The sequence below is a fragment of the Spermophilus citellus genome (genome assembly GCF_964194105.1).
Source record: "Spermophilus citellus genome assembly, chromosome: 3".
NCBI classification, from domain to species: domain Eukaryota; kingdom Metazoa; phylum Chordata; class Mammalia; order Rodentia; family Sciuridae; genus Spermophilus; species Spermophilus citellus.
In genome coordinates, this window is record NC_138184.1 from 225,805,115 (window position 1) to 225,819,357 (window position 14,243).

At 40.5% G+C, this 14,243-nt stretch overlaps 1 protein-coding gene across 3 annotated transcripts; it reads right to left on the bottom strand.

Moving 5' to 3' along the window:
• Window positions 1-1,324: 1,324 nt before the first annotated feature.
• Window positions 1,325-13,953, bottom strand: LOC308645125 (GTPase IMAP family member 7-like). Of its 3 annotated transcripts, XM_081287144.1 has the most exons (4): window positions 13,877-13,933; window positions 8,589-8,713; window positions 2,369-3,283; window positions 1,325-1,555 (listed from the first exon to the last, which is right to left on the bottom strand). In XM_081287144.1, exons 2-4 carry the CDS (start codon window positions 8,627-8,629, stop codon window positions 1,528-1,530), a joined length of 984 nt encoding a protein of 327 aa, XP_081143270.1. In that variant the 5' UTR covers window positions 8,630-8,713; window positions 13,877-13,933; the 3' UTR covers window positions 1,325-1,527. The 3 variants fall into 3 exon arrangements, with proteins under 3 accessions (XP_081143270.1, XP_081143271.1, XP_081143272.1); XM_081287145.1 differs by lacking the exon at window positions 8,589-8,713 and having other exon boundaries at window positions 13,877-13,953; XM_081287146.1 differs by lacking the exon at window positions 8,589-8,713 and having other exon boundaries at window positions 13,838-13,911.
• Window positions 13,954-14,243: the final 290 nt, after the last annotated feature.

A 14,243-nucleotide genomic window follows, 5' to 3' on the forward strand; every position in this document is an offset into this window, starting at 1 on the left:
CCAAAGCTGGGCAGCCGGCAAATCTTCAGAGGCAAGGGCTGCTGATATTAAGGGTCCAAAAGACAGGACCCTGGGGGGAAGGTGGCTCAGTAGTGAGCACTTGTCTGGCCTGCGTGAGGCCCTGGGTTCCATCCCCGGTACTGCAAAAAAACCGAAAACAATCAAACAACCCTCCATGTCAGTGGGCTTGAGGGGCAAGGTATCAAATCAGAGGAAATAATTCTTGGGATTTAAGATTTTGTACTTGCTTGAGAATGATTACACTTTTCCTTTTTTCCACAATGGGAATGTCTATCCCATGCCTGCCCACCGTTATATTTTGGATGTGCGTAACATATATGATTTCACAAGTTCACAACTGGAAAGCAGTTTACCTCAGAATTAATTGTAACTTCTCACACCCAGATCTGATTTACATAAGAATTACCTAATACTTTGCATTTAGTTTTTAAAATTGATGCTGAAACAAGCTAAAACTTTGGGGTGAGGCTATTGGAATGGAATCCATGTTGTTTTATGAAAGGAGGACATGTATTTGGGAAGCCAGGACCTGCACTATGGTTGAATGTTTACATCCCCTCGAAATTCATATGTTGAAATTCTCCCTCCCAAGGAGGTATTATTAGGAGGTTGATTCTCAGGGAGGTGATCAGGTCCTGGAGGCAGAGCGCTAATGAATGAGATTGGTTCCCTTAAAAAAGAGTTACGAGGGGGCTGGGGATGTGGCTTAAGCGGTAGTGCGCTCGCCTGGCATGCGCAGGGCGCTGGGTTCGAACCTCAGCACCACATAAAATAAATTAAAGATGTTGTGTCCGCCGAGAACTAAAAAAAAAATAAAATAAAAATATTAAAAAAAAAGAGTTACGAGGGACTCTGTGTTCCTTCTTCCGAGTGAGGCTAGTGAGGTGGTGGCTGTCTAGGAGGAAGCGGGACCCACCAGGTCTGAATGTTCCAGTGCCTGGATCTCACACTTCCCACCCTTCACGTTTGTGAGAAATAACTCTGTTGTTTATAAGCTGCATCATTCACGGTATGTTGTCAAAGCAGCCCAAATGGACTGAGACAACAGTCAGAAGAAACCTACTAGGCATCGAAGACACATCTGCACTCCCAAGTTCATTGCAGCATTATTTACTGTAAACAAGACATTCAGACCACCCAAGTGCATGCACTCAGATGAATGGAAAGGGAGATGCCCCATGCATATGTGTCTGTGCACGCTGTACCATACAATATTATCTAGGATTTTAAAAGGATATTTTTTAACTCAGTGTTCCTAAAGGAAGAGAACCAACAGGAGGTATGATCATAAAAAGCGGATTTATTAGATTGGCTTGTACAACTAGAAGCTGGATAGTTCACAATGGCCATCTGCAGGCTGGAGAGCTAGAGGAACCAGTAGCTGCGCAATCTAAAGCCTCACAACAAAGGTGTCAACAATGCTACCCCAGTCCAAGACCGAAGGCTTCTGGAGAATCAGTGGCAGAGTCCACTTTGGAAGAGTGAAGGAGCAAGAGTCTAATATCCTCAGATGATCGCAGCAGCAATCGAGAACCTAGAAGAACATAAGAAGAACAGAGCTTGCATCTGCTGCTGCTTCCATATTCTTCCAACCTTTATTCCATCCAAGTCTCCAGCCTATTGGATGATACTGCCCATCTGAAGGAGGGTCTCCTCTTTAGTTTGCTATGCCACATGCCAATCATTCTTAGACACACCCTCATTGACACACACAGAAGCCTCTTAATCTTCCACATCTCTTAATCCAATCAAGTTGACAATTCAAATCAACTGTTGCAGATATCCTGTCATTTGCAACAATATGGATAAACTAGAGGACATTATGCCAAGTGAATTGAGTTAAACACAAACACTGCATGGTCTCACATATACATGGAATCTGAAAAGTCAAAATCATAGAGGCCAAGAGTACAATGTTAGTTTCCAGGGACTAGAGATTTGTGGAAATGGGGAGATGTTCATCAAAGAGCACACATGTTCAATTATGCAGGAGGAACCAGTTCAGGAGATCTAAAGTACAACCCAGTTACTATAGTTATGATGCCATCCTGTTTTTTTTTTTAATTTGCTAAGAAAATAGACTTTAGATTGTTTTCACTGCACTAAAAAGAAGACCTACATGAGGTGACAGGTGTATTAACTGCCTTGAATCAATAATTTCACAAGGTATACGTATGTCAAAACATCACACTGTACACAGTAAATATATGCAATTTTTATTTGTCAACTATATCTCCATAAATCAGGAGATGGGAAATATTGTCGTAGTCATCTTTGGAAACATACAGTAATTCACTACAGTAACAAATGGTACTAAATTAAAAGGAAAGAATGAAAATTACATTACTTCCAAAACGTATGCCATACTCTTGAAATTGTCTTCCAAATCATATCTAACACATCTTTGAATATATTCTTCTCAGCTTCTGCCCTTATATTTCTAATTTTTTGTTCATATCTCATCATTATTAATTTTATTTGTTTCTCCTTTTCTTTCTCTAGCTTAGTAGCATATTCCTGTTCTATTAGTCGGATTTCATTATCTCGTTCTTCAGCATAAATTTTCTTCAGAATCTCTCGACGCTTTTGCAGCTTTTCCTCTATGTTCTCATATATGCGGTGAGAAAAGTAAGCCCTTCCATTGTTCTCCACCATCTTATCTATCAGCTCCACCAGGATCCCCACTTGAACTTCCTTTTCGACCTTGTCTGCTTTGTTGCTAATGGCAAAATAGCGGTTCCCGCACTCCTTGATGATGCTTTTTAGGTTCACATCCGCACTTGCCAGGAAGCTGTCAAGGCTACAGCCCTCCAGCTCTTCCTTGCGAGTGAACAAGACTATCATGTTCTTTGTGACTTCTGGCCCAAAGACTGTCTTGATCAATGCAACAGTGTTCTGCTCTTCCATTGTGTAGCGGCCCAGCTGCATGACCATGATGATGGCGTGAGGTCCTGGGCAGGAGTAAAGGACACACCGACTGATCTCTTTACACGTGGTGTTCAGACTCTCCTTGGTGTCAAAGAGCCCTGGAGTATCGACAACAAGAAGCTGTCCTCCCTTCCATGCTCGGGTTGCTCTTTGACAGGTCTTGGTCACAGCTTGGGCAGAAATCCGAGATTCAAACTTCTCTTCCCCAAGGATGGTGTTTGCCGAGGCACTTTTCCCACTTCCAGTTCTCCCGACCAGAACAATTCTCAGAGTGTCATTTTGGTGGTCAGCCATCTTCCTGGAGAGAGGCCCTGGAGCTTGGGCACACACAGAGCTGAAAGAGTGAAAGGAGAGAAAAACGTCAGTTTAGCTCTATGGGGACGATTCCCCTCCCCCTTCTCTTCTTCCCCCACTGAAATTTGGAAATATTCTATCATCCTTATTTATCCCAGTAGATAAAAAGATGAAATGGTCCATTTACTGTGGAAGAAATAAAAGAAAAATAAAGAGTCCCCCACAAGACAGTACCTGGTCCGAATGATTTCATGGGGAGGCCTGTGAAACGGATAAATCTGATCACCTCAATGCTACTTAAACTGCTCCTGATTATATAAAAAGAAGGGTGCCCCCCCCACCAGCCCACATGCGAACATAGGGACTAGTGCTCATGTGCCCCTGCCCGATGCTGTCCTGCATAAGGCATGTGCACCTGCATCCCTACCCTGCCACTTGCCTCAGTGCCAAAGCCAAGACTGAGGGCAAGCTCCTGGGCTCCAATTTCTACTGCCACTGCCACCAGTTACAGACAAAGAAGCTGTGGGGAAGCTATGCTGTGCTGTCCAACTAGAACCAAAGCCAAAGTAGTTATCACACTGACAGCTGAAATATATCTCCAGGTCAATGCTTGTTACTACGAAAGCCATCCTTTAAAAATAATAGAAACAACTGATACACCAGATATGCAAATATGATCCTACAGACAGAAGAAATGGAGAAAAGCAAAGTAACATGATTCCTTCCCAGGAATACAATGACTCTTCAGCCAGAGACCCCAAAGAATGATATTGATGAAATGCCTGATAAAGAATTTGAAAGAGCTGGGGTCGCTTGCGCACCTCAGTAATCCCAGCTGCTCGGGAGACTGAGACCAGAGAATTGCGAGTTCAAAGCCAGCCTCAGCAATGGCGGGGTGCTAAGCAACTCAGTGAGATCCAGTCTAAATAAAATACAAAATAGGCTGGGGATGTGGCTCAGTGATCCAGCACTCCTGAGTTCAATCCCTGATACCAAAAAAAAAAAAAAAAAGAATATGAAAAGAATGGTTGTAATGAAATTCAATGAGATACAGGAGAATACCTACAGTCAGTTCAGTAAAATTAAGGAATTTAGCAAAGAGATGGGAATCTTGAAAAAGAACCAAGCAGAAATATTGGAAATGAAGAGCTCAGCAAGTTGCAAAATACAACTGAAAGCCTCAGCAACACACTACATCAATCAGGAGAATTTATGTAATCCCAACTACTCAGGAGTCTGAGGCAGGAGGATCACAAGTTCAAGACCAGCTCTGGCAATTTAATGAGACATGTCTCAAAAGAAATCATAAATAAAAAATATCTAAACTTTAAATCAGGTATTTTGAAATAGCCCAACCAGACAAAAAAGAAAGAAAAATCATAAATAATGAATACATCCTCCAAGCCTTGGGACACCATTAAGCAAATAGTCACATGTTGAGAGTTCCTCAATGGGAAGAAAAGGAGAAAGGCATAAAAAATCTATTCAATGAAATAATAGTTGTAACTTTCCCTCATCTTGTGAAAGATATGGACATCCATGTACCAAAGACCCATAGGACTCCAAACAGACATGACCAGAAAAGATTCTCAATATGGCACATAGTCATAGTCAACCTGTCAAAAGTACAAGACAAAGAAAGAATTCTAAAAGCTGCAAGAGGAAACAGCAAGTTCACCTTACAGGCCCAGAGGGAAATAAAATGACATATTCCAACTTCTGAAAGAAAATCACTGTCAACCAAAAGCACTATACCCAGAAAATCTAGGTTTGGGAAATGAAGGAGCAACAAAGACTTTTCAAGACAAGCAAAACTGAAGGAATTCATCACCACGAGACCAGTTTTGTAAAAGAAGCTGAAGGGAATCCTGTGTCTAGAAGCAAAAGAAAAGGAACTAACAGCATTAGTTAGTTCCTATAGAAGTATTAAAACCACTGAAAGAGCAAATGTCAGAAGGGGAAGAGAAAAGAACCAGAAGTTATCAATAAAATAGACCACCAAGCCACCAAGTTGAGTAAGGGGCAAGAACAGAACAAAGTGTATTCAAAACCATTAAGCCCTTACCTGTCAGTAATGACCTTGAGTGTAAACAGAGTAAACTCCTCAAGTAAAAGACACTAGCTTCATAAAGGGGTACAAAATCACCATCCAGATATATGCTGCCTGTAAGAAACTCTTTTCACCTGTAAAGACACACAGACTAAACGGGATAGATAGAAAAATATATTCCCATGCAAACAAGAACCAAAAACGAACAGTAGAAGCTAATTTTATATCAGGCAAAATAAAGAAGACAACGATAAAGAGGCAACAGAGGTGATTCACCATGATCAAGTGGAATTTATCCCAGGATTCAAGAATTACTCAACATACAGAAATCAATAAATGTAATACAGCACATCAATAAATAAAAAACAATATGGAAGGAACTAAAACAACAAAGGAACAATCTGATTTTAAGTGGGCAAATGATCTGACTAGACTTATATAAAAAAAGAAATACAAATGACGAACAAATAGATGAAAAAATGCTCAATATCCTTATTCACCAGGGAAATGCAAACAAAAACCACAATGCAAAATCATTTCCCTCCAGTTAGAGTGACTACTATCAATTAGACAAAAAGAACAAGTGTTGGTAAGGATGTGGAGAAAAAGGAACTCTCACACGCTGTTGGTGGAAATGTAAATTAATACAGCCATTATGGAGAAGAGTAGGAGGGTCCCCATAAAACTAGAATAGTCCACCATATGATGCAGATGTTGTACTTCTGGTTATGTATCTGAATAACATAAAATCAATATACAAAAGAAATACCAGCACTATCATGTTTCTTGCACCACAGGTCACAATAGGCAGGATTAAAATCCTAACCTAGCCAGGTGTGGTGGGGCACACCTGTAATCCCAGCAGCTCGGGAGACTGAGGCAAGAGGATCACAAGTTCAAAGTCAGCCTCAGCAATTTATTGAGACCCTAAGCAACTTAGCAAGACCATGTCTAAAAATAAAACAATAAAAAAGGGCTGGGAATGTGGCTCAGTGTTTAAGCAATGCTGGGTTCAACCACTAGTATGAGGAGAGAAAGGAAGGAAGGAAGGAAGGAAGGAAGGAAGGAAGGAAGGAAGGAAGGAAGGAAGGAAGGAAGAGGGGTGGGGGAGGGAGAGGGAGGAAGGGAGGGAGAAAGAAAGAAAAAAGGGAGAAAGACAATAAGGAAAACACCGAGGTCCCTATGAATGGATAAATGAATGAAGAGAAGGTGGTATAGATGTACAATGAAATATTACTCAGTCATAAAAGGGGGAAACCTGACATTTGCATGAAAACGGATAGACCTGGAGGACATTGTTAAGTGAAATAAGTCAGACCCAGAAATATAAGTGCTGCGTGTCCTCTCTCATAGGTGAGAAATTAAAAGTCAGCCTGAATGTGGACTAGTGATCCCTAGAGGCTGGGAAGGTTGCGGGCACAGAGCATAAAGAGAGGATACAGAGTGGGGCCACCAAGGTGGACAGGAGGAATGAGTTCTAGTGTTCTGCAGCACAGTGGGGTGACTGTCGCTCCCAAAACCTATTATATATTTTAAGAGGAAATAGAAGAGAGGAGTTCCAAGACTCCAAGAAATGACAAGGAAGCCAGGCACAGTGGTGCTCAAGCCTGTGATCCAAGCTCCCAGGCAGGCTGAGGCAGGATTGCGGGTTCAAGCCCAGTCTGGACGACTTAGGGAGCCCCTGAATTTAAAAACAAAACACTAAAAACTGGTAGGAGGTGGCTGGGGATGAAGCTCAGTGGTAGAAAGCTTACCTAACATGAGGAAGGCCCTGGGCTCTATCTCCACTACCATGAAAAATAAACAATAAAATAAAACAAAAAGGAGTTGGTGATGTAGCTCAGTGGTAGAGCAAAAAGAAATGATAAGGATTTGATAAGTACACATTGTATACATGTGTTGCAATATCATGCTGAACCCCAAAATGTATACCATTATTTCATGTTAATCGAAAATACACAGAAAGAAAAAATTTAATTCCTTCCATGAGGCAAGTATACTATTGATTCTAAGAGCTGGTAAAGATTTTACCAATAAAGAAGGCTACAGTTGTATCTCATTTAAAACTGATGTAAAAATCCTAAATGAGTTATTAGATGCCAAAAAATAATATACCATGATTGTGATTCAATGCAAAAATACTAGAATGGTTACTTATAAGACAATTGACTGTTATAATACATCCCATAAATAGATTCAGAAGAAAATTACCGAGATGCAGAAAAGATATTTGACCAAATTTCACATTGATTCATGTTTAAAGCATTTTACCTAATAGTAAATTTGCAATTAATAGACACTTCTTTTAATATGATTTAACATACATACAAATTTCAAAAATTTTATTATCATTTTTTTCTTCTGGAGGTTAAAAAATTCATTATAAAGTTCATTTGGATGAAGAAAAGTGAGTTATCCTGAACATCAGAAAAGAAAAGTATGTCTATCTGACAGAAAATGATTCCAGTCTCTGTAATTCCAGCAGGAGGACGCTCGGGCAAGAAGAGTCACAGAGAAAATTCAGAGAAAATTGTCCATCTGGTTTTCTTTTATATTGATTTAACCATACTAAGCTACATTTATATTCCATAAGGCAGCATCTCTTTTCAAGATAAACAATTTTATAAGCAACACTGGGGTAACTATATAATCTTGCAGAAAATGATTAAATTGCATTCATTTTCTCACACCATGGGACTTCTAAATAGGTTAGAAATTTAAATGTAAAAACGTTAACTTGTTTTTCCCAAAGTGCCTTTTGAGAGATTCAAGATGGCAGAGTAGAGAAAGCCGCGTTCCTAGTTGCTCAGTGACTGGGTATTCAAGCAGCAGAGTGCAGCTTCTCAGTGAGGTGGGTGAAGGAGGGATTTCACTAAAATTTAATCCTGGACAGTCAGAATGTCTTAGAGACTCAGAAACTCAGGTGCATTGAACAAAGAAGAAGGTTCACTGGAGCCAGGCTGGTTGTGGCAGTGGCAGGGCAGCTGTGGTGGCACTGGGTCACCAGGGAGGGGAGGGAGAACAGAGAGAGAAACAGAGGGATCAGAGTCCGCATGGGAACCCCAGATCAGAAAAGCAGCATGCACTTAGCTGAACCAGAGGCTGCACCTCAAGCTGGTGTCTGAACACTGCAGAGTTGCTCAGCTGCTGTGGAGAGCTGAGGCTGGGCCGTCCTGAGGAGGCCATGTTGCAGTTGCTGCTGTGGTAACCCTGGAGATCAGAGCAAACAGCCCCACAGTGCCCCAAGTGCCCCAGCAGGGCCCCAGCAGTGCCCCCTGTGGGGCCCAGGAAGTACCTAGCAGAATGAGAGTGAAGCAGGGAGACAGAAGAGTTCATCCAACAACAGCAGAATACACTTTCTTCTCACCTCTTCATCTCTCTGGGAACCTTCTCCAAGATATTTTAGACCACAAGGCAACACTTAACAAATACAAAATAACTGTTATAATTCCTTGTATCTTATCAGATCAACAAAATTAGAAATTAACACCAAAAACCCTATGGGAAACTATATGAATACATGAAGATTGAACAATACACTTTGGGGTTTTGTTTGTTTGCTTGTTTTGCTTTTCATACTGGAGATTGATTGAACCCGGGGGCATGGCACCACTGAGCAACATCCCCACCCCTTTTTAGTTTTTATTTTGAGACAGTATCTCATTAAGTTTCTCAGAGCCTCACTAATTTGCTGAGGCTGGTCTCAAATTTACAGTCCCCCTGTCTCAACCTCCCAAATCACTGGGATTACTGGTGTGCACCAAAACATCTAGTTAGAATAATGCACTTTTGAATGATGAATGGATAATAGAACAAACTGGGAAAATCCAAAAATTCTTAGACTCAAATGAGAATAGTGACACAACATACTAGAACCTCTTGGTCATTCTAAAGGCAGTTTTTTTTAAATGTTTATTTTTTAGATATAGGTGGACACAATATTTTTATTTTTATTTTTATTTTTATTTTATGTGGTGCTGAGAATCGAACCCAGTGCCTCGTACATGCTAAGCAAGAGCTCTACCTCTGAAGTTCTAAAAGGAATATTATAGCTATGAACACCTACATAAGAAAAATCAGAAACATCCCAAATAAACAGCCTAATGATACATCTCAAGGTCCTCAAAAAAGAGAATGAAACAACTTCACAACCAGTAAAAAAAAAAAAAAAAGGAAATAATTAAAATCATAGCCAAAATCTATGAAATTGAGTAAAAAATTACAAAGGATCAATGAAACAAAGAATTGGTTCTTTGAAAAGATAAACAAGATTGATAAAAACCTTAGCTAAAAGAGCAGAAGGAAAAAGAGAGGTGACCGAAACTATTAAAATGAAAGAAGAAAAAAGGAAACCACCACAGACATCACAGAAATCCAGTGGATCATTAGGGACTAAATTGAAAAACTCCAAGAAATTAGAAAATCTAGAAGAAATGGATACATTTTAGTGCACATTCAATTTGCCAAGATTTAATGAAGAGGACATAAAAATGGAATAACTAGTAATGAGAAGCAGTAATAAAAAGTCTTCCAACAAAGAAAAGCCCCGGGCCAGATAGATTCTCAGCTGAAGTCTACCAGACCATTAAAGAACTAATGTCAACACTCCTCAGATTATTGTGTGGAATAGAAAGGAATGGAACACACCTGAATTCATTGTATGAAGCCACATTGACTCTCAGACCCAAACCAGACAAGAACACATCAAGGTAAGAATACTACAGACCAAAACTTAGACTCTGATGACCTTGAATGCAAAAATACTTAATAAAATATTAGCAAAAAATATTCAACAACATTTAAGAAGATTTTGCATTCTGACCAACTTGGTTGTATCCCAGAGACACAAGAATGTTTTAACATATGCAAGTCAGTCAATGCAATTCATCAACTAAATAGAATTCAGAACAAAAAACTCAGTCACCTCAAATGCAGAGAAAACCTTTGACCAAATCCATCAATCATTCATGATAAAAACACTGAAGAAACTGGGATAGAGGTGACCTACCTCAACATCATAAGACAAAACCCAAAGTGGGAGAAATCTGAAAGTATTTCCTTTAAAATCCAGGGCAAGATAAGCATGTCTCCTCTTACCACCCCTATTTAATATAGTGCTAGAAATCAAGTCAGAACAATTAGGCAAAAGAAGGAAAGAAAAGGAATAAAAATGGGAAAGGAAGAAGTCAAATTATCACTGTTTGCAAATAATATGATCCTTTAATGGGAAGATCCAAAAAATTCCCCAGAAGATGACTGGAGCTAATAAACAAATGAGCAATGTAGCCGGTTACAAAAGCAACAATACAAATATCAATAAGCTCTCCTATTTGCCAACTATGAATCTGCTGAGAAAGAAAGAAGGAAAACAATCCCATTCACAGTAGCCTTAGGGAAAAAATAAAACTAGGAATCAATCTAACCAAGGAGGTGAGAGAACTCTACAATGAAAACTATAGAATACTGAAGAAATTTAAGAAGACCCAAGAAGATGGAAAGACCTCCCACATCCATTAATAGGCAAAATTAATGTTTTTAAATGTCTTCATTAAATGTTTTTAATGTTTTTATTACCAAAAGCAGTTTACACATTCAATGCAGTCCTCACCAAAGTATCAACGACATTCTTTACAGAACTAGAAAAAAGAGTCCTGAACCTCATTTGAAAAAATAAAAGACCGAGAATAGCCAAAGTAATTCTTTTTGTTTGTTTGGTGCTGGGGATTGAACCCAGGGCCTTGGGCACTGGAGGCAAGCACTCTACCAACTGAGCTATCGCCCTAGCCCAAGCCAAGCTAATTCTAAGCCAAAAAAGCAATCTGGAGACATCACAATACCTGCCTTCAAATCATACTACAGCATTACAATAACAAAAACTACATGGCACTGGCATAAAAACAGACGCCTGGATCAATGGCCCAGAACTGATAATAACACAGAGACGAACGTAACACAGATAGGGTCATCTGATCTTTGACAAAGGTGCCAAAAGCATACACTGGAGAAAAGACAGCCCTTTTAACAAACGGTGCTGGGAAAACCCGTGATCCCTGTGCAGAAGAATGAAACTAGAGCCTTATCTCTCCCCCTGCAAAAAGATCAACTCAAAATGCATCAAATGCCCAGGAATTAGACCAGAACCCGTGCAACTCCAAGAAGAAAACACAGATCAATACTCCAAAATGTAGACACAGGCAATGATTCTCATAGGACCCCTGAAGCTCAGGAGAGAATGCTAAGAGTTAGTAAATGGGAAGGAATCAAATTAAAACCTTCTGCACAGCAAACAAACAAACAAACAAAAAATGGTTAAGAATGTGAAGAGAGACGCTACAGAATGGGAGAAAATCTTTGCTAGCTACTCTTCTGACAGAGGATTAATAGCTAGAATATATACAGAGCTCAAAAATTTTACCCCCCAAAGTCAAGTAACTCAATTAATAAATGGGCAAATGAACTAAACAGACACTTCTCAAAAGAAGAAACACAAATGGTCAACAAATACATAAGAAAGTGTTCAACATCAACAGCAATTACGGAAATGCAAATCAAAACCCCCCTGAGATTTCCTTTCACTCCAGTCAGAATGGCAGTCATCAGAATACAAACAATAATAATTGCTCAAAGGGATGTGAAGGAAAAGGAAGACTCTAACACGGCTGGAGGGCTGGAGACCGTAAATTTTCACAAACACTATGGAATTAGGATGGAGGCTTCTCAAAACACTAGGTATGGAACCACCACATGGCCCAGCTAGACCACTTCTGGGTATTTACCCTGAAGCATTAAACTCATCTCACCACAGTGATATCATGCATATCCATGTTTATGGCAGCACGATTCACAATAGCTGAATTACGGAACCAGCCTAGGTGTCCATCAATGCATGAATGGGTAAGGAAACTGTGGTCCATATGCACGATGGAATTTTATTCAGCCATAAAGAAAAATGAAATTAAGTTATTTACAGGAAAATGGATGGAACTAGAGAGCATTATGTTAAGTGAAGTAAGCCAAACTCAGAAGGTCAATGGTTGTATGTTTTCTCTCATATGTAAAAGCTAGAGAGGAAAAAAAGGAAAGACGGAGTTGGAGGAGAGGGGTGCAGGGGACCTCATGAAAAAACAAAAGACCCAACAACTTAATGAGATGGTTTCTCAAATTAAAAAAAATAAATGTTAAAGGCTAGCGCAGAGTGGCTCAGAGGTAGAAAATGAAAAGGAAATCAGTTGAAGAAAGGGACCAAGGAGTAGGTGGGAGGGAGTGGGGGAGTGCTGGGAAAGGATATTGGCGGAATTACATTGTTACATTGTGTACATATTCTCATATATAAGAGCATATTATCATATGTAAGAAATATAATGCACCAATTGAAAAAATGTGGAGAAGAAAGTTAACTCAGATTCTTTGCAACCTGGGGATGATGAAAATGTTTGTAATGTAAGACTTAAAATTGTATAAGGAAACACTGATAAATTGATTACATAAAAATAAAAAAATAATAATGTAAGGCCAAAAAAGCAGACAAATTAAAATACAAATGTAAAACTACAAAACAATCTTCCTAAATTATATCAAAGAGATTTAATTTTGCTAATACACAAAGAATATCTAAACGCAGAGAAAGAAAACATCAACAACTTGATTTTAAAAAATGGACAAGGAACTGCCAGTGAGGTGGCATACAACTGTAATCCCAGCTACTGGAGAGGCTGAGGCAGGAGTATCACAAGTTGGAGGCCAGCCTCAGCAACTTAATGAGATCCTTTCTCAAAATTAAACAAAATAAAAAATTTAAAGGCTAGGGCAGAGTGGCTCAGAGGTAGGGTACTTGCCTGGATTGTATGAGGCTGTGGGTTCACTCCGTAGTATAAAAGAAAGAAAAAAGCAAACAAGAAAGGAAGGAAGGAGAGAGGAAATAAAAATAAAAATTGAGCAAGAGATATAAGTAAATTTTAAAAGATTCCAAATGCATAGAAAATGCATAAATAGAGCAAAGCTAGTCTCCTCAGTCCTGCTCTTTCTTCAGAACAGCTAATGCTCCGTCCACAGCAGCCCTCCGCCACCCACAGGTCACACTGCTAGGACACAGCTTCCGTCTGTTGAGTGCTGGGAAAGAGTCTGAATCCCAGCTTCCCTCTGACCTGAGTGACCTGCGGAACCCACGGAGGGTCACCAAACTTGCTGGGATCCTGGTTCTTTTTCAGTAAAAAGAAGGATTTCAACAGACAGTGTCTAAATGGACTTCCAGCCCCCAAATTCTACCTTGAGCGCACGGAACCTCCTGGGGAGAAAACCAGGCAGGCTGTGTGGAGCGAACCCCACTGCCCCGAGCCTGCCCTGCCCAGCAGAAGTTCGCCCTGTGAACGTCTGGATGAAGGACACCACGCCAATGAATCTCCTTGCCTCCCCCGACCCCCTGCCAGCCACCACCACCCGGAAGCACACTCCTAGGGTGCTGCTGGCGCTCAGTAGGGGGGAACCCTACCTGCCCCTCTGCAGACCAGAGCCCACCCCGTGCAGACGCCCCTGACTGCCCCTCACAGCTCCTTGGCTCCGGGTCCTCTTCACAGCCAGCCTCACCGCTAGAGTGTGTTGACAAGTTCTCAACTTTTCTCCAAGAAAGTTGCTTGAGTGGATGCCTCTGCTTCACCTGTGACAGAAATGTTTGCTCCCCCAAACCTCGGGGTCAGGAAACCCAATTGGGTGGAGCCGGTGAAAACACTCTTGCCTTTTTTTTTCCTTAAAGAGAGAGTGATAGAGGAAGAGAGAGAGAGAGAATTTTTAATATTTATTTTTTAGTTCTCGGCGGACACAACATCTTTGTTGGTATGTGGTGCTGAGGATCGAACCCGGGCCGCACGCATGCCAGGCGAGCGCGCTACCGCTTGAGCCACATCCCCAGCCCACACTCTTGTCTTTAAGGAAACAGAAATAACTCTCTAAAATT